The 20,596-nt window shown below is 55.6% G+C and overlaps 1 protein-coding gene across 3 annotated transcripts in view; it reads left to right on the top strand.

Moving 5' to 3' along the window:
* WNT7A (Wnt family member 7A) overlaps positions 1-20,596 on the top strand; it is a 63,492-nt gene that overhangs the window by 22,413 nt on the left and 20,483 nt on the right. Inside the window, exon 3 of one of the 3 annotated variants that reach the window (XM_057706063.1) lies at positions 330-446. In XM_057706063.1, the coding sequence (XP_057562046.1) occupies positions 330-446 (117 nt within the window). Of the gene's footprint in view, positions 1-328; positions 447-11,145; positions 11,500-20,596 lie in introns of those variants that run through there. The other 2 variants (XM_057706060.1, XM_057706058.1) reach the window with 2 other exon arrangements.

Raw genomic sequence — 20,596 nt, 5'->3', positions numbered from 1 at the left:
TGCCGTGCGTGCTGTGCGTGTGTGAGGCGGGCACGGCCACATCGGCATGCGGGGAGTGGATGGTATTCAGCATGGTGGGGGGCCCGCATCTGACCTTACAGAGGCCGGACAACTAGCCCGCGTGCCTCTCCTCCGCTGCCCTGTTGATGCCCCAAGGGCGTTCTGTGCCTGGCGATTGAACGGGGGTGCATGATAGGGGTGTCCGGGATGGAGCTTTCTCGGAGAGAGGAACAGGCGCTCAGTCAGTCTGTGCAGAGCCCGGACGGTGAGTTCAGCCTCCCTTCTCGTCCCAGAACCTGAGCCCAGTCTTTCCACTCTTGTCCCCGCAGGGAGCCGGGAGGCCGCCTTCACCTACGCCATCATCGCGGCCGGCGTGGCCCACGCCATCACCGCTGCCTGCACCCAGGGCAACCTGAGCGACTGTGGCTGCGACAAGGAGAAGCAAGGCCAGTACCACCGGGACGAGGGCTGGAAGTGGGGTGGCTGCTCTGCCGACATCCGCTACGGCATCGGCTTCGCCAAGGTCTTTGTGGATGCCCGGGAGATCAAGCAGAATGCCCGGACTCTCATGAACTTACACAATAACGAGGCGGGCCGCAAGGTAGGCAGCCGGGGAGCGCAGCCGGGCGGCTCTGGCGGAGATGCTGCAAAACGGCTAATTCCTAACGGCTGGTGTTGGGTCTGCGGCGATGGGCCACAGGGCTCTGCCCTTAGCCTCATTCTGCTTGAATCTGCTGTCAGTTTGCTGCTGGTCAGGATTTCTTGTGTGGCATGACGCTTATCAGTTACCGACAAGGTTGAATAATCAAATCTCTGTTAAAGCATTGCATGTGACTCAGCAAGATGGAAAGAGAGACGGGTGTGAGCTCCCATCCTCGATACCACAGAATCAGCTCTACAAAACTCGGGTTGCGGGGCAGGGTTGAGGTGAGCTCAGTAGCAGTCATCGTGTGGGGCAAATGCCAGGGTGGGTAACATACCCTTGGTCACCTTAACTAAGATCTAGAGCTCAGAATGATGGAGGTGACCATTCCCTCTTTGCTGCCTCCTCCGGTCCTCCTAGATTCTGAGCTCAGCTTAGAAGAGAGTCTGGGATGTCTCAGGATGTTTCTAGTAGAGGTGGCTGGGTAACAAAGGGGGCTGGACACCCCATCCCGTGAGGCAAGGGTGCAGATGGGTCTGCCGGCACAGAGTACAGTGAGGGCCTGTGGGGTGTGGGTGTCACAGGAGGGTGGGTCCTGGCTGTGTGAGGACCCGCAGGCCCGGGAGGCACTGCTGGACGAGGAAGGGATCTGATGGGCCAGGACAGACGGGGAGGGAGGGCTCCATGCTGTCTGGTTGGAGGTCGGACTACTGCAGTGACAGGATGTGCGTGGGCACCACTGGGGGGGCCAGGCAAGAGCAACAGTGACAAGATTGGGGGAAACTGTGCCCGGGGCTGGGTGAGCCAAGGAACACAGACCCCATCCGTGGAGGCTCTGCAGGAATGCTGGCCCAGGGTAGCCGCATCCTCTGGTTTTAGACCCAGATTTTCATGCACAATCACTTCATGTTTTAGGTGCTGGCATTTAAAACTGGTAGTCACCAGTGACTCCTAACAAATGTAGACGAGAGGGGACTTCCCTGGCCGTCCAGTAGTTAAGACTCCGAGCTTCCAATGCAGGGGATGTGGGTTCGATCCCTGGTTGGGGAGCTAAGATCCCTGGTTGGGGAGCTGCATGGTATAGCCAAAAAAAAAAAAAATTGTGGAAGATGGAAAAAAGAAAGCAGATTACTGTAGGGGCTCAGACACACATGCTGGCTAAGGGTGGGCCTCGAGCTGCCCGTTTGGGTGCCAGGTGACCTTGTTTTGCTGGAGCACGTCCGTGGGGCCAGCAGTCTCCTCGCTCAGTCCTCACGGCGTCCCTGTGAATGGCAGCATTGTCATCCCATCCTACAGGTGAAGAGATTGAGGCACAGAGGGATTACGTCACGTCCTAATCAGGAGCAAAGCCAGAATTGGAAGCCTGGCGTCTGGCTCTCGGGTTGGCGTCCTTTGCCCAGCTTGGGCTGGTGGTGGGCTGCCTGCGTTCAGATCCCGGCTCTGTTGCTTCTTCCTTCGGGGAAGGAAGTAGATCTGGCAGGAGTGTCCTCGGTCCGTGGCGGGGAGGGAAGGGCGGGGAGGCGGGAGAGCCCTGCCCCAGGGCCTGGCACAGAGCTGGTCCTCAGCAGAGACTCTGCATACGTGTCTCGGGGGAGGGAGCTGTCTGGAAAGCAGTGTTGGGAGCGGCCTGCCCACCTCGGAGGGGAGCAAGGCCCCGCTCACGCAGAGGAACGGGAGGTCCCAGCGGCCCTTCCTCCTGCCTTGGGATTCCCTCCCTCACTTCCTCCCTCCGCTGCAGTCTCCGGCCACATCCGGTGTGTCAGAGCCTCCCAGGCAGCCACAGTGAGTCACCCAGCAGGCTGCTCACCTGGTCTGTCCCCGGATGATGGCCGGACACGGCCCCGCGCCGCTGGTCCAGCCCGTGCTGGGAGCTCCCGCTCAGGGCGGCCCATTCCTCCAGGGTTCTCAGCACTTCATTCCTCCCAATTCTATGCTCAGATCACTTCCTAGGGCTGAGGTCACAGGTCACGGGCTCCCTCCTGGCCTTGAAGCTCCCATCCCTAGGAGTGGACATCCCTAGTAGAAGGACAAGTGGCTTCCCTCTCCCCCTGTTTCCTCCTGTGTGGCTACCTGGTCCAGCCACAGTGAGAAGTAAAGGAGAGAGAGCCTCGCCTGGGGGAAGGAAGGTGCCGTGCACATCAGGCGGGAGAGGGTTTCTTTTTTGGATTTCCTCCCCATTTAGTTCACCACAGAGCACTTAGAGTTTCTGCGCTGTATAGCAGGTTCTCATTAGTTATCTATTTTATATTTGGTATCCACAGTGTATATATGTCAATCCCAATCTCCCAAATCACCCCACCCCCTCCTTCCCCGCTTGGTAACTAACCGTAGTTTGTTCTCTACATCTATGTCTCTATTTCTGCTTTGCAAATAAGTTCATCTATATCGTTTCTCTAGATTCCACATATGAGTGATATTATACGATATTTGTTTTTCTCTTTCTGACTGACTTCACTCTGTGCAACAGTCTCTAGGTCCATCCACATCTCTGCAAATGACACAATTTTGTTTTTTACGGCCAAGTAATATTCCATTGTATGTATGCACATCTTCTTTATCCATTCCTCTGTCGATGGACACTTAGGTCGCTTCCATGTCCTGGCTATTGTAAATAGTGCTGGAGTGAACACTGGAGTGCATGTGTCTTTTTGAATTATAGTTTTCTCAGGGTGTATGCCCAGTAGTGGGATTCCTGGATCATATGGTAGTTTTAAGTTTTCTAAGGACCCTCCATACTGTTCTCCATAGTGGCTGCACCAGTTTACACTCCCACCAGCAGTGCAGGAGGGTTCTCTTTCCTCCACATGGCAGAGCCTGTCCCGGGCCACCAGCTCCCGCAGGCACGAGGGCTGCGCTCACTGTTCAGGGCAGCTCTTGGGTGATGCAGGTGATGGGAGTGTCAGACGTCGGAAGATCAACCTTAGGGGGCTTCCTGGAGTAGGTGGGCCCCAGAAAATAAGTGAGGTTTGGCTCAGCAGAGAAGAGAGGTAGAGGCAACCCAGGTCTGTTGTGGAGAGGCAGTGGCCAAAGGCCCAAAGGAGGGGGCCAGGGGCCAGTTCAGGGGCCCAGATTGGCTGGTCTGTGGGTCCCTGAAGGGGTAGTTGCAGCTGGGGGGCTTCAAGGTCCCTTTCCAGGCCAGGGAGTGAGAGCCGTGGGCTGTCCCCCCAGGGCTGCGCTGTCCTTGCTGCTCGAGTTCCAGCTCATATGTCCACTCCTCAGAAAGGCTTCCCTTTCAGCCCCTTCCTAGCCTTTTCCTGGGCAGTGCCTTGTTCTGGGGCCTTCTCCCATCCCCAGATCACGAGCGTGATGAGGACGGAGACCTCATGTGTCACATCCACAGCAGCACCCCGGGGCCGGGTGTGCGGAGCAGGTGGTTGAGTCCCTCAGTCACTGGGGAGCCACTGATGGTGCTGGAGCAGGGCTGGGCAGTCAGAGACTGACTCCCAGGCAGCAGAGTGAGGCCTTGGGTGGGGTCGGGAACGGGGTGTGGGCATCTCGGTGAGGTGCGTGGGCTGGGCCTGGCTTGGCCCTTCTGAGCAGAAATGGTTTCGCCAGCTCAGGGTGCCCCCTGCACCCCCACCCTCCCCCGCTGCCCAGCTCCACTCTTGTTTGAGAGGACACATGAGGGTTGGCTTCCTGGAAGGACAGTTCAGCCAGGCATCATATACTTCCCAGAGCCCAGGGGTAGAATTTGGGACTCCCCAGTGTACACAGGAAAGGCCTGATTAACCACCAGTCCAGCCCCTTTGTGGTTTGGGGTGCAAACAGAGGCTCCGAGACAGTCTCGACTGCCCTCAGCTACTGCTCGGCCAGAGTGTGTCAGGAAGGTGGTCTCCCAGCCTAGCCCCTCACTCCCAGCCCCGGGGCACCCCAAGGGCCGAGACACAGATCCGAGTGGCCAGCGGCAGGGCAGCCGCCTAGCCTGGGGGTGGGGGTAAGGCTCCGTGTGTACTGGCTCTGGGTTCCAGCCCTTCTGGGGGCCTCAGTTTCCTCATCTGTCAAGTGGCACTGTGATCCTCGATGTGTCCTGCAGCCTGCTGCTTATTCAAAGGCATGGGACCCCATTCCAGAAACTCTGCCCATGACAGCCTTCCCTGGGCCCCACGCACGGTGGCGTTGGAACCTGCAGGAGGAAAGGGGCCAGCCCGCAGCGGCTCCTGGCTGAGCGTCTTGGAAAGGATCACAGATGTGTTTATCACCGGCTCCCTCCTCCTGCTGTGAGGAGACAAGACTCAACCTGACCACAGGCTCTGGGGCTTGTTGGCAGCTGGCGCGAGAGAAAAGGAGGAAGGGAATGTGGGCGAGGGGTGTGCGCCTCGGGGACTGCGGTGGTGGCAGCCCGATGAGGGGAGACCCAGGGCTTGTCCTCTGGGTGGCCCCTGGGTCTGCAGGGGTGCCCCTGACTCAGCTGGCAGGTCGGGAGGAGTAACGCTGTGGGGGGCACCTGCCCTCACAGGTCTCCCGTTTGGGTCCAGCCCGGGCACAGCCAGGCGTTCACCTGCACATGTGGCCATGGGGCTGGCAGGGGGCGGCGTGGGCACCGCTGCAGGCCGTGTCCCGCTTCCCGCATGCTGTCTTGTGCAATTGTGTGGTCTGCAGGATGGAATTGGAGGGGTCAGTTTAGAAGACAGGAGTGGGGGAAGCCAACAGATCCCTTGGGGACGTGATTTTTGAATCGGAGTCTCTCTCTCTCTTGGAATTTTAGGGCCATAGGAATTTGGGGTTGAAATCGCAGCCTGCTCAGGTTGGGATTGTAGAATATTAGGTTTACAGCACTCACATGCGAGATTTGGAATCAGGATCTTTGGTTGGGAGGGAGGGAGGCGTCAGAAGCGGTGGGTTGAAATCTTTGGGTGGCGGGATCTTTGTGGCTTTGCATCGTTTCTTCCCCACCTTTTGGGCCATGAGGAGATGAACTCACCACGCTTCTTGCCCTGAAGGTGCTCTGACTAGTGAGAGAGGCGGATGAGAGGGGCAAAGTTATGACTCAGGGCTAAATACCACAGGAGAAATGCAACACGGAAGGCGCGTAAGAGCTCAGAGGAGGGAACGGTTCCTTCTTGGGGGAGTCCGGACACTTCTAGGGGCAAGAAGAAGAGACCTTTTAGCAGGGCTTTGAAGGACAGGTGGGAGGGAGGGCAGTTCAGGGAGGAGGAGCGGCATCTATGAAAGCGTGAAGTCCTAAAAGAGCACGGTCCGGTGGGTCAGGCTGCGTGTATGTGGGAAGAGGGGATGATGGGTGAGGAGGCTGCAGAGGAGGCTGGGGTCAAGGGCAGGGCCTTGCCTGCCAGGCCAAGGAGGAGGCTTCCCCTTAGGCTGGCAGTTCCTGAAGAGGCTTTGCAGCAGGAGTGCTGTGGGCAGGTTTCTGACCCTCTCTGGGACAAAGTGGAGGACAGAGTGATGGGGGCAGCGTGGCAGCTGGTGCCCCAACCCAGCAGGGGCCATGGGTGGGCGGGAGGGACAGCTCTTTCGGGAGCAGAATAGGCAGGCCCCACCTTGGGTTGCACTTGGGGTGGTTGGGTGGGTGCCACAGCTCACTGGGGTCAGGCACTGGGGCGTGGGGAGCCTGGACGTGAGGGGAAGTGACTATTAGGGTGCTTTCGGGCATGGAAGTGGGAGACCCTGTGGGCAGCAGGTGAGGATGCCCAGGGGCCACTGGTGCCTGGAGAGACGCCTTAGTTGGCACCACTTCCTGGCAGCCACCAGTGAGAGGTGAACACCAAAGTCCTGGCGTTTGGCAGGATTGGCCAGCAGGAAGATTCTAGTGGGAAAGCCCAGAGCCGGGCACAGCCCTGGGGAAATGGGCACCGGGGCGGGAGGGCTACAGACACAAAAGAGCAGACAGGGAGGTGGGCCTTTGTGGATGCGTCCCTGAGCACTGCGCTCAGAGCCGGCTTCTGCTGCGTCCTGACTCTGGGAGCCCGGCCGGGGGGCTGGCAGATGGGGGGCCGGGCTTTCTGCGCCTCCGTGATGCTACGGCACCAGGCCAGGTGTGCCGTCGAGATCTTGCTGGACACTGAGGGTGACGTGTGCTGGGAGCTCTGGGCGCCCCAGGGAGGGAAAGGGCCTCCACAACCCCTTCCTGGGAGCGTGGTGACTGAGCCCAAGAGAGGCAGCCTTGGGGATGGGGGCCCAGCTGGGACGGGGCTGGCCCCTGCTGGAATGTGCTGCCTGCTCCAAGGGAGGTGAGCTCAGGGGGATGGAATTCCACCCGAACGAGAGTCACCTCCCAGTCCCTGCCCAGCCTCCGTGCGCGGAGGGTGCCGGTCTTGTCCCTTCCTGCCCTGCCCCGTCTGGTCTGGGTGCTCCTGGGAGCTGGATTCCCACCCTGCCCTGGCTGCAGGCAGGCCTGTGAGTCAGGGGACACCAGGGACCTGGCCTCTGGCGGCTGGGGCGGGGCCCCGATAAGGCTTGCTCAGCTATGTGCCCCTCTGCTGTCCTGAGGGCCACTTGCATATTTGACCGGATAGAGTGGTTGGTGGTGGCACGTTGAGGGCCTGAGGAGCCCGGCCCCGCCTGGCCTGAAGCCAGCTGACCAGGCTGGGCCATGAGGCCTCCGCAGGCTGCCGTGCCCTCCCTTCCTGCTCCAGAGCTGGTGTAGACATGGGTTCTTCCCTTCCCAGGCTTCCAGCTAGAACTCGAGAGATTTGGACCAGGGGTGGCCTTGGACAAATCTTGGCCCACCAGGGCCTCAGTTTCTTCCGTGGTGGGACCTCATGTCTCAGAAGGGTCTTCTAGTTCTGACATGTGGGAGTGGGGAATACAGGGTTCTTAGGACCACTGGACGCCAACCATGTCTCCAGGCACACGCTCCTGGAGTCTGCCAAGCTTGTTCCTGACTCAGGACCTTTGCACATGCTATTTCCCCTGTCTGGAATGCTGTTCCCTCAAATGTTTGCATAACGAGTGCCTGCTGTTCCTTCAGGTCTCTGCTCAGATGTCCCCTTCCTGGGGAGGCCCTCCCTGACTTTCCACCCCTATGTCCACCTTGGCTCTGTCTGTACACTGTCCTGCTTTATTTTCTAAATAACACTTACTACCATATGAAATGGTCTTATTTACACAGCTGTTTATGTCTTTATTCCCCGTCTCCTCCCACTACAATATCAGCACCACAAGGGTAGGGGTGGCCTGAGTTTACAGCTGTATCCGCTGTGCCTAGAACAGTGCCTGGCACATAGTAAGTGTTCAAGAAATATTTGTGGAGCGAATGAATGACTGACAGGTGTCTCCTCTTACCTGGAAGAATTTCCCGGGAGTAGGGTTGCCAGATAAAAATCAGGACTCCCCGTTAAATTTGCGGTAACAAATATCTTTTCGTACAAGTATGTCCCCAATATTGTGTGGGACATACTCATAGCAAAAATTGATTCATTGTTTATCTCAAATTAAAATGTAAATGGTTTCTTGCATTTTTAAATGAAAATTTTTATGTTGAGATACTGTCAATTCACGTGCCATTGCAAGGATTCAGAAAGATCCCGTGTGCCTTTTGCCCCCTTTTCCCCAACAGCTCATAAATCTATCTAATACAGTATCTCAACCGCGTATTGATATCAGTACAGTCACGACCCAGGGCATTCCACCGTGAGGATTCCTGTGCTACCCTTTCGGAGCCAGATCTACTTCCCTCCCTCCTTTATCCGCCCCTAATCCCTGGCAGTCATTTCTCCAGTTTTATCATTTCAGGATTGTTCTATAAATGGAATTGTACACTGTGTAACCTCTTGGGATTGGCTTTTTTCACCCAGCAGAATCCCCTCAAGGTTCATTCAACTTGTTGCATTTATGAATCATTTGTTGCTTTTTATTACCGAGTGGTGTTCCGTGGTGTGAAACCATTCGTCTGGGTTGTTTCCAGCTTGGAGCTATGACACACAGACACACAGGCTGCTGTGAACTTTTGTGGACAGGTCTTGGTGTGAACGCAAGGTTCCATTTCGCTGGGGTAGATGCCCGCGAGTGTAACTGCTGGGTCGCACGGTAGTCGTATGTTTCGCTTTGTAAGAAAGGGCTGAACTTCTCCAGTGGGGCTGTGCTAGCTTACACCACCGCCCGCCGTGTGCTGCACGCTCTCCAGCCTTGGGGGTTGCCGCTGGTTTCTGGTTTAGCCATCCTGAGCGGTGTGTGAGCTGTCTCACTGTGGTTTTGATGAGTGCCTCCTTAACAGCTAGTGATGTGGACCATCTTTCCCCGTGCCTGTGTGTCCTCTGCACGTCCTCCTCAGTGGCATGTCTCTTCGTGTCTTATGCCCATTTTCTAATTATGTTAGTTTTTTGATGTTGGGTTGAGATTTCTTGGTATGTTCTGGAGGCTAGTCTTCTGTCAGACACATGGTGTGCAATTTCCCCCCAATTTATAGCTTCTTTTTTCCTTCTCTTCATAGGCTCTTTTGTAGAGCAGAAATTTTTAACTTTGATAAGGTCCTTTCTTCTATGGATAGTGTTTTTGTGCTAAGAACGTTTTGCTGAGCCCTAGGTCGCGAAGATCTTTCCTTGTGTTTTTCTTTCTAAAAGCTTTGTAGTTTCACATTTTACATGTAAGTCTGTTCTTTTTTTTTTTAATTAATTTTAAATCAACTGAGGTTTGTTTCTTTTTAAAATTGATTTTTAAGGTGTATTTATTTTTTATTATACTAAAATACCTATGACATAAAACTTTCCATTCCAACCATTTTTTAAAATAAATTTATTTATTTTTATTGGCTGCGTTGGGTCTTCATTACTGCACGCGGGTTTTCTCTAGTTGCGATCAGCGGGGGCTACTCTTGGTTGTGGTGCGTGGGCTTCTCATTGCAGTGGCTTCTCTTGTTGTGGAGCACGGGCTCTAGGCACGTGGGCTTCAGTAGTTGTGGCATGAGAGCTCCGTAGTTGTGGCTCACGGGCTCTAGAGCACAGGCTCAGTAGTTGTGGTGCATGGGTTTAGTTGTTCCGCAGCATGTGGGATCTTCCCGGGCCAGGGCTTGAACCCGTGTCCCCTGCATTGGCAGGTGGATTCTTAGCTACTGTGCCACCAGGAAAGTCCCGCCAACCATTTTTAAGTGTCCAGTTTAGTGGCATTAAGTACATTCACATTGTTGTGCAACCATCACCACCATCCATCCCTAGAACTTTCCATCTTCCCAAACTGAAACTCTGTCCCCATTAACCACTGACTGCCCTCCCCCCCCGGCCCTGGTAACCACCGTCCACTTTCTGTCCCTATGAATCTGACTGCTCTAGGGGCCTCATAGGAGTAGAATCTTACAGTACCTGTCCTTTTGTGACTGGTTTATTTCACTGAGCATAACGGCTTCAAGGTTCCATGCTCTGTTTTGAAGTAGCTTTTATGTAAGGTGCATATGTTAGGTCGAGGGTCATTGTTCTGTCTGTGTATGTGCTCAGTCTGCTAAGTCTGGCCACCCTGCCTAGGGCCTCTGCCCCATTGAGGAGGGTGGTCTCCAGACCATACTGAGAAAAGTCATTTTATTTTATTTTATTTTTATTTTTTTTGGCACACAGGCTTAGTTGCTCCGTGGCATGTGGGATCTTCCTGGAGCTGGGATCGAACCCGTGACCTCTGCATTGTCAGGCGGATTCTTAACCACTGCGCCACCTAGGAAGCCCGAGAAAAGTCATTTTAGAATCAGAAACTCCCTTGCTTGGGCCCGTTTTTTAAAAATATTGATTGATTGATTGATTGGCTGCGTTGGGTCTTCATGGCTGCGTGTGGGCTTTTCTCTAGTTGTGGCGAGTGGGGGCTACTCTTCATTGTGGTTTGCAGGCTTTTCAGTGCGGTGGCTTCTCTTGGTGCGGCACACGGCTCTAGGCACACGTGGGCTTCAGTAGTTGTGGCGCACGGGCTTACTTGCTCCGTGGCATGTGGAATCTTCCTGGACCATGGCTCGAACCCGTGTTCCCTGCATTGGCAGGGGGATTCTTAACCACTGCACCACCAGGGACGTCCGCTTGGGCCCATTTAATAGATGAGAGGCTTACACCATCACGGAGGGCCCTGCCAAGGCCAGACACAGCAAGGTGGGGGGAATAGGATTCGCACCCAGGACCCGGCTCCCAGCTCAGCCTCCCCTCTCCCCCCAGCCCACCACCGTGACTGGCTGAGGCAGATGGGGCTGGGCTGGATGAGGTGCTGACACGGGGGCTGGGAGGTCCCCTGGGGACAGCCCACTGGGGTGACCAGGTCGGGATGTGCAGGCCCAGAGGAAGGAGTCAGGCAGGTCCGGAGCGGAAGCCGCTGAGGTGGGGCTGGAGGGGAACCAGCTCGGGCCCGGGTGGAGGACGCCCATGAGGCCTGAGGGTTTTTTTCCAGTTTTCTCTGATGACACAGTGAGGGCAGGGCCCAGCCAGGTCTGGTGGGTGATGCCGTGGTGATAGCAGTGGGCGGTGCTGGGGAAGGGAGGTGATGGGGTGGGGGGGGGATTGGGGGGTAGTGGGGGTGGGAGGGGATGGGGGGTAGTGAGGGCGGGGCAGGAGCAGCCCTTCCCACAGGAGGGAAACGTCTGTGGGCCCCCGGCTCCGCGAGGCTTGGTCCTCAGTGTCCCACTCTGCTCTGGGCTGCTAAGGCCCCCCTCCCCACCCCAATCTAGGTGGGCGTGGGTGGCCTGGGGCAGGCCCAGAGGAGACGGCTGGACACCCCAGCCTGGGAGGAGCTCGGGAACTCAGCCCGGGTGGACCACCTCGGGGGGCTGTCACTGTCCCCCCCGTCAGTGAAGGTCTAGGGGATGGGTGGGAAGGCGGCAGGCAGGACCAGGACCACAGAGCAGAGCAGTGTGGGAAGATGCAGGCTACAGCTCTGATGAGAAAATGGGACAAGCCAGAGGACAGGTGTGCGTCTGCTGGGAGCACATAGACGATGAGGTACGTACTGACTGAATCCCCACGAGTCCTAGGAGGCTGACGTTCTCTGTCGTTCTCTCCATTTTGCAATTGGGAAAACGGAGGCCCAGAGAGGTAAAGAAACTTGTCCAAGGCCACACAGATGGCAGGTGCTGCCCTAGGGTCTGACTTCGAGCAGTCTGGCTCCAGATGCAGTTCTAACCTCTGCACCGTCTCACCAGCCCCGGGACTTCTTGCACTCAGATATGTGTACCCCCAGCCCCAGTTCTCACATCCTATGATCCCAAATATCATCCTAAGATTCTCCAGTCCCCTGCTGGGGGCCACTTGGAGACTCTGGGGTCCCCAGCCCCCCACAGGCCTCAGTGTCCGGTGGTTCGGGGATTATAGATTATTCAGGGACTGTTCGTGCTGTCCCCTCCTGGTCACCGCGGCCCTGGGACAGTCCTTGGGCCACTGTCTTGTGCCTAGGAGAGGACTCTTCCGGGCCAGGAGGGAGCTTGGCCGTGTGGAGAGGAAGATTCTGCGCCTTGTCCCTCCCCAGCAGGAGCGGGGGCCTGGACCGCCACGGGGGGTGCAGGGGTGGGACAAGGAGGTGCCCGGGAGTGCCCACACCCACACAGAGACCCAGCACACTCCTGCTGCGCCATGCTTCTGGGCTGGCTCAGCCTAGGGAAGGCAGTGGGGGACCCGCATCCTCTCCCCGTGCTGGATCCTCTTGTCCTTCCGGGCGGGCGTGAGAGACACCTGGGTGTCTCCCAGAGCCTAGCCTGGAGCCTGGCACCCAGTGGGTGCCCTCAGCCACGTGAGTGCAAGGCCAGCATCTGGAAGGGGCCTTAGAGGACTGGCGGGCCGGGCAGTTGGAAGTGCCCGTCCCCTGCCTTCCTGTGCACGCTGTGAGGATGGCTTGTCCTGGGGTGGGAGCTGGGCTCCGGAGACCGTTCCCGGCTTGCCTGCTTCCGAGCTGTGTGGCCTTGGGCATGTTAATTTGCCTCTCTGTGCCACACTTTCTCCATCTGTAAAACAGGGACAGTGATCGCTTCACAGTGTATTGTGAGGGTTAAATGATTAAATGCATTTAAAATGCTGTAGCTCTGCTGTCCTATATGACTGCCACAGGCCACGTGTGGCTATTTAAAATTAATTACAAATGAATAAGATGGAACATTCAGCCCTCAGTCCACACGTCCAGTGCTAGGTAGCCTTGTGGCTCATGACTCGCTGCAGGAAGGTCTGGTAGACAGGCCGGCTTGGAGAGGCAGGTGCTGGGCTCGGACCTCGGTGTCACTACTGAGGGGACCGGAAAGGTCTCTGCAGTGAGGGGAGCAATCCTTTCACCTCCCTGTGCCCCTGCCAGCCCAAGGCGGGGTCTTCCATAGTGCCCGTGTCAGTTGTCTTGGAAGGAATTCCCAGTGCGGCTACGGGCCCTTCAGAGGGGGCGCATTTGAAACCGGCCGAGGTGGGAGGGGGCGGTGTGGCGAGGCCCCCAGAGGCCTCCCAGGTGAGGTGAAGCCAAGGGGGCTCGGTTACACCATGGTGAGACCAAGTCAAAAGGCGCCCACCGGGGACAATCGCCGCCTTTGTCCTCTGCAGGGGGAGTGGGACTCTCGGGTGTTATCAAATCTGCCCAGACAGGGGAGGGGGAGCCAAGTGGTGGGGGGTAGGCATGGGTGGGGAGGGGGGCGGTGTGGAGGAATGGGGCGCGGGCCGGGGAGAGGAGGACTGGCACCCGCCGACAGCATCACTTGCCCGAATCCTGAACACGTGTGTCCTTCGAGGAGAAATCCAGGAGCTATTATGTCCTGAGAAAGGACCCCTTGCCTGACAAAGGGCCTTCTTCCAGTCCTCACCCTGCAGTGTGCCTTCGAGACACTCCTCCAGTGCTCTGTCTACACCAGCGAATCTGTTTCACTGGCCCAAGCATCTTGGGGTCCTTGTGAAGCCACTTTCACAGACAGGCAGCTGAGAGCCAGGCAGTGGCTTGAGCAGCGTCCCAGGCGTCAGAGCAGCCCCCGCTGCGGCAGATCCAGGGCTCAGCTGATCTCAGGGCCTCCCCCGCACGTTGTGGGGTGGGGGGGCAGGCCCGGGGCCAGCTGGGTATGGACAGGGTCAGAGCAGCCCTCTGCTGCTCTGTGTACCTTTCCCAAGGCCTGACACACCACGTGCCACCCCGCTCCTAATGCTCTCTGTAAATGAGCCCCCAGGGAAGGTGTGCCCAGTCCCATTTTACAGATGAGGAGAGTGGAGGTACAGAGTGGTTGTAGTGAGGTGGCCCAGGTAGAAAACATTGAGCCAGGAGTCCCTCCCAGCCACCCTGCTTCTGCAGCCCACGCTCTGCCCGTCCTCTCTGGGTCTCTCCTTAACCCTCAATTGTGTGTGTGTGTGTGTCTATTTCAGGCCTGGAAGGATTGGTAGTATTTTGAAATAATGATTCTAACGATGTTTGTAAGCACTTTATAATTTGCAAAACCTTTTCTAACACTTTTCCCTGGCCAAGCCTCACAACTTTCCTCCAAGCGAGTGGTGTCACTGTGCCCGTTTTGCAGGCGATATACCTGAGGCTCTGGCCGGGTGCTGCTGAGCCTGCGGGGTGGGTGGCTGTCTAGGGTGCAGAGTCCTGGGTGGGGCGCAGGCTGTGGGCTCCTAGCCACACGGTGCTCCTGACTCAAGAAGGAATGTCGGGCTTCTGTTCCATGCTGGGAGGCCGGAGTGACATGGCCAGAAAGACCCTGACTTTGCAGGGTTTTTTTGCCATGTGCCCTTGGGTGGTCTCCCCCAGCCTTGGTTTCCTCGCTGGGAGAAAGGCCGCGATACCCTGCACTTCTCAGAGCCGTCAGGCAGAGTGAACGAGGTGATGCCCGGGAAGTGCCGCGTCCCACAGTCTCGAGTGGCGAGCGCTCGGACGACAGCAGCTGCTGCTGTGAACACCGATAGTGCTGATTCGTGCTGGGGGCAGCAGGAGTCATTTTAAAGCCACAGTTAGGTTTTAATTCCTACGTTCTATTCCTCAGGGTGTTTGTAGCTTTAAAGCTCCACGTTTCCCACGTATCATGAGCGTAGCCTGCTAGGAGGAGGAAGGGAGGAGAGGTCTGCGAATTCATGGAGGTTTCTCACTTCACTGAACGGGGGGTTGCTAGGGGACGAAGCCGTGGCAATACCACACGGGCATTCCCCACTCTGTGGCACCTGAGGTCCATCTGGGTCTCTCGGGTGTCTGGGCAGCCCCCTGGGGAGGGAGGCCTGCCGGGGCCCTTCCCAGCCCATCCACAGGTACCCATTCTGGGACCTGCAAGGTTGTCCGTCAAGTCCAGTCTCCAGCCCAGACCTCTGTCCAAACGCAAACCTCATGTATCCAGCTGCCCCGCTTCCTGCTCCAAGATGTCTGCTGGCCCGGAACCCACCTGTCCCAAACCTTACTGCTGGTCCTTCTGCCACAAACACGCCGCTGCCTTCATCCGCCTGCCAGCTCAGGAAACAGCAGCCCCATCCTCCCAGTTGTCTGGGCCAAAAACCTTGGCTCTGTCCTGACTCCTTTCACACCCCACATCCAGCATGTTGGCTCTGCCTAAAACATCTGTCCAGAACCTTCCCCGTCTCACAGCCCACACCCCTGACCCCATCGTCTCCCACCTGGAGCGGCACAACAGCCTCCTAACCTGTCTCCCTGCTTCTACCTTCTACTCTGGCAGCCTCCTCAAGTCTTAGTTCAGTCATCACCTCTCCATTCATAACCTCACAACAGCTCCCAACTCAGAGCAGAAGCCGAAGTCTTCACAAAGGCTGGCAAGGCTCCTCGTGACCTGGGTCCCTGGGACCCTCTGACCTCATCTCCTGCTTCCCCTTCACTCACTGTGTTCCACCTACACTTTTCCTCTAAAAACACACAGGGTGTGTGCCTGCCACAGGGCCTTTGCACTTGCTGTTCCCTCTGTCTGGAACACCCACCGTCCGACCATCCATCCTCTCACCTCTCCAAGTTTTTGCTCAGATAACACCTTCTTAAGGAGGCCGCTCCTGACCACCCTTTTTGAAATGGCCCCCATCTGCCTCACCACTTCCTGTCCCCTGTCGTGTTTTCTTTTTCTACATCGCACTTATGACCACCTGACATAATATTGGTAATTTGCCACGTGACCCCAACGTGGCTGGGGAGAAAGTGTTTGCTGTGGGAGGCATCCGTGGGAACAGGACAGGCTCAGACAGAAGCTTCCTTCTCACCTTTAGACTCAGGAGGCTGCGTCTTCAATATTTGTTCCAGTGGGCCAGTAGTAAATAGAGATTTTATTTTTAAATACCTGTGTACCCTTATCTTATTCCAGGCACTATTCTAAGAACCTCATCTATATTAAGTCATAAAATTCTCATAAGAACCTAGTGAAGTGAGTACTGTTTTTTAAAAAATTTTACTGAAGTGTAGTTGATTTACAATGCTGTGTTAATTTCTGCTGTACAGCAAAGTGACTCAGCTATAAATATATACCTTTTAATGTTCTTTTCCATCATGGTTTATCACAGGACATTGAATACAGTTCCCTGTGCGATACAGTAGGAACTTGTTTATGCGTCCTGTATATAATAGTTTGCATCCGCTAATCCCAAACTCACACTCCTTCCCTCCCCCACCTCCCTTCCCCTTGGCAACCATAAGTCTGTTCTCTCTGTGAGTCTGTGTTTCATAGCTATGTTCATTTGTGTCCTATTTTAGATTGCACATATAAGTGATATCATTTGGTATTTGTCTTTCTCTTTCTGACTTATAAGTACTATTTCCCTTTTACAAATGAGGCTACTGAGGCACAGAGAGGTTCATTAACTCACCCAAGGTCACACAGCTAAAAAAAATAGCCAGGATCTGAATTCAGGCAGTCTGGCTCCAGAGTCCCTACTCTTGCTATAGTTCTTCTCCTGTGTGCATTAATTCGCTCACTCATTCATTAAATATTTATAACATGTCTTTGTGTCAGAGGCAAGATTTGAGAGACCAGCAGATGACTAAAAAATGATCCCTGCCATCAGGGAGCTCACAGTAGGAAATGCAAAACAAATAAATAAGGGAAAAGAAAAAATATACTCATTCAGCAAACATTCACTGACATCTACTAGGCACTGGAAATCAGAGATAGATAAGACACAGTTTCTGCTTTCGAGGTGCTTACATTCTAGTAACAGAGGGAAAGGGTGAATTACTGCATGTAACCCTGAGAGCGTGAGCTGAACTGGGGAAAGCAGAGGGTAGGGGACCAAGGGACCCCAGGGCAGGAGGTCTAAGTGTCTGGGGGTTGGTTTGGATGGGTAGATGGATGAGCGGTTGGGCAGATGGATATGTGGGTAGTTGGATGGATAGATACATGACAGATGGTATTTGGAAGGATGGTTAGATGAAAGGTTATGTGGATGGATACTGCAGACAGTTAGATGAATGGAGAGTGGATGGATGGATGGCTATTTGGAAGGGTAGATAGATTGACAGGAAGTATTTGGGAGGATGGTTGAACGAATGTCTGTATGGTTGGACAGTTGGATGGATGGATGGATGGATGGATGGATGGATGGATGGATGGATGGATGGGTGGATGGAGAGGTATTTGGAAGGATGCTTGGTTGAATGGATGGGTGAAAAGCTGAGCTCATTGCTGGCAAGTTGGACATCATCCCAGTGAGATCACCAGACCAGCTGAGAGAAAGGGATGGAAATCCACGCATTCATTCTTTCAACAAATGCTTATTAAGCACCTATTTATGTGTCTGCTACTGTTTTAGGCCTGGGATTAGATGGTAGCTGCCTTTATGGAGCTGACTTTCCAGAGGGAAAGCAGAGGACAAACAAATAAGCAAATATCTATAGAATCTACTGTCAGAGAGTAATGACTGCTAGGATGAGAAAGGAGAGCAGGCTGAGAGCGCAAAGACGACGGGAGGGGGCATTTTATATTCGGGAGGCAGGGGAGGCCTCTTTGAGAAGCTGAGTTCTGAAGAGGAAGTGAGGAAGTAAGCCGTCTGGGGAACAGCAAGTGTGAAAGCCAGAGGCAAAGAGGCACGTGTCTGCCCACTGAGTGAGGGTGAGAGGAGACGAGGCCCCGGATGGTGTGTTTGGGGTCTGGGGTCCGGGTCGGGGAGATGCCACGTCACCTCCTGGGCCCTGTGAGGAGTGTGTGTGGGTTTGGCTGTGTCTCAGAAAACCAACGGCAGACTTTGAACCGGGACTGATTCGAGTTACGAAAGGCCCTGCCCTCCCCGTGCCCCTCGGCGGTCCCAGCCCTGCTCCCTCCTGGCCTGTTCACAGTTGGGAGGCTGTCAGCATTTTGATCACAGCTCCCAGCTCTCAGTGGTTTACAGCTCAACCGTGAAACAGGCCCTGGGCCGCGGGTGGTACCTCGGAGTGATTTACCTGCTCACCACTTCTATATCTGGTGCCGTTTAATGCCTCTGGGCCAAGGTTTCAGAGAGAAGGAGGAGGAGGAATTTAGGGAGAGTTGGTTATGTTGCCTTTTTTTTTTTTTTAGCACATAGATCTATCTTTCAATTGTTTTCTGGGATTATTTCCCAGCCTTTAAAATGTTACAGGACGCCAACTAATGGTGTATTCCGGGACATGGTTCATTTCTAAGAGAGCCCAGTCCCGCTGAACTGCCTTTTTCTCTTGAAAGTTTGTGTTTGCTTCCCGGTGAGAGCGAGCTGCACTGTGTGTGACTCAGGGGGCGGAGGTATCCATTCCTTAACATTTCACAGACTACGGCTGGACTTCAGGCCGATGACTGTCATTGCCCCCTGAGGTGGGGTCCCCCAGGCCCCCAGCCAAGGCATCTGCAGGGCGTCTCAGATTTTAACGCGCACACGAATCCCCTGAGGCGTGTGTGAAAATGCAGCTTCCGATTCTGGAGGTCTGGGATGAGGCCCGAGAGTCTGCGGATGCCCTGGGACCACTCTTTGAACACAAGGATTTTGATCAGCGCTGTCCAGTAGAAATTAATATGAGCCACATACGTAATTTAAATTTTCTAGTAGCCACATCACAAAGGTAAAAAGGATGACAGTAAACTAAATAATATCTTTTATTTAATCTAAGATGTCCAAAATACTGTGATTTCAATATGTAATCAGTATGAAAATACCGAGATGGTTTACGTTCTTTTTTTCCATAATAAGTCTTTGAAACCTGGCATTAGAGCACAGAGCTCTAAGGACACAATTAGAGCTCTAAGAACACTTAGAGCACATCTCCTTTCAGACTAGCCACGGTTCAGGTGCTCACGTGGCTGGCGGCCCTCCTCTTGGACAGCACAGATCTCAGTCGGCTTGAATGCCTCTGGTGACAGGGAGCTCCCTTCCTCCTGGGACGTTCACTCCATCCCCACAGGTTCTTTTTCTTTTTTTGGTGGGGGGAGCTGTGTCAGGTTTTAGTTGCAGAACACAGGATCTTTCATTGTGGCACGTGGGATCTTTCATTGCAGCACGTGGGCTTCTCTCTAGTTGTAGTGTGAGGGTTTTTCTCTTCTCTAGTTGTGGCACGTGGGCTCTCTAGTTGAGGTGTGTGGGCTCAGTAGTTGTGGCGTGCGGGACTCGTTGCCCCACTGCATGTGGGATCTTAGTTCCCCGAGCAGGGATCGAACCCACGTCCCCCGCGTTGCAGGGTGGATTCTTTACCACTGGACGACCAGGGAGGTCTCCCGACAGACTCTTGGTTGGGGTTTGCCCCCAGGCCGACTGGGGAAAGGCAGCTTTATTCCCTGGGTCCCCAAGCTGGTTGGAACCCTCTGCAGAGAACAGTCCTGCAAAACTGCAGAGGTGCCCTTGAAGCCCTCTCCTCCAGCCCCCTCCTGTGAGCAGGCCCCTCACATGCTCCGCCTCAGGGATGCTCTCTGTTGTTGATGCTCTTCCTTGTTGAAGAACCGGGGTCAGGGCGTTTAAGTGCTGTTCCCCTGGTCACCCAGCCAGGAGGTGGCAGAGCTGGGACTCCAAGGCAGGACCCGTGTCCTCCCTCTGGGTAAGAGGCTCCAGGTCCTTTGGCATGACATGGTTTCAGGGGGCCTTCCTGGCCCCCTGGAGCTCCTCCAGGCGCACGGGGCCGAGCAGCTGGCTGGGAGGGCGGGCGTCAGAAGCCGCGCGGTCCCGGGCTCGGCTCCGGTGGCCACCCCTTGTCACCGCAGGGCCGTGAGGAGCCAGCTCGTCCCCCAGCACGCCCACCCCACCCAGGGGGAGAGCCCCCCACCTCCGCCGGAAACTGCCCTGGGACGGAGATAACCCAGGGTGTTTTTCCCAGTCACCGGCCTGGAAAAAACCTGACTCCACTGGGGGCAGGAAGGAGGCTATCTCAGGGGAGGTGTCCCTGCACCCGTGTCCTCTGGCCTGACGGCGGGGCAGCATGCAACCACGGGCCAGGCCAGCCCACCCTCCTGGACACCAACACAAAGGAGCTTCTGCTTTGGGTTGGGGGAGCCAAAGGGCTTCCATGGTACCTGGTCACCCGGGCAGGGCCTTGCTGAGGTCAGGGCAGTTCCTCTGGGGGTGGCCAGGGGCACAGAGGGTGTCCAGCCAGCATGGCCTGGCTCCTGGGCCTGCTTCCGTGCTCTGGGCATCCGCTCCTGTGTCCTCTGTCCCAAAGCGCCTCCCTGGGGGCTTCGGCTGATCTTCTGTGGACTAAGTCAAGGCCTCTTCCCCAGATCCCACTGTGAGGGACATGGCCAGCCAGGCACCCGAGCCGGGGGAACTCACTCACTCATTCATTCAGCAAATGCTTGCTGAACAGCTCAGCCTCCTCCAGGTGCCTCCTGAGCACAGCCGATGAGGAACCGGAAGAAGGGTGTCACGGGCAGAGGGAACAGCAGGTGCAGAAGCCCTGAGGGCTGGGGGTGATTCAGAAAGACCTGGCATTACGTGTGCACAGAGAGGTTCACGGAGCTGCACAGCCGTCATCACCATCCATTCTAGAACGTCTCACCCCCCCAAAAGGAGCCCCGAACCTGTTGGCAGTGACTCCCCACTCCCCTCTCCCCCAGCCCCAGGCAACCAGTAATCTGCCGTCTTCATGGGTTTAGCTAGTCTGGGCGTTGGGTGTAAGTGAAATTGTGCAGCCTGTGGCCTCAGGCGTCTGCCTCTGCACGGAGCATCATGTCCCGAG

This window comes from Hippopotamus amphibius, chromosome 13 (assembly GCF_030028045.1).
Source record: "Hippopotamus amphibius kiboko isolate mHipAmp2 chromosome 13, mHipAmp2.hap2, whole genome shotgun sequence".
Taxonomy (NCBI): Eukaryota; Metazoa; Chordata; class Mammalia; order Artiodactyla; family Hippopotamidae; genus Hippopotamus; species Hippopotamus amphibius.
The sequence above is the reverse complement of the archived record's forward strand: the minus strand, read 5'-3'. Positions and strand labels throughout refer to the sequence as shown.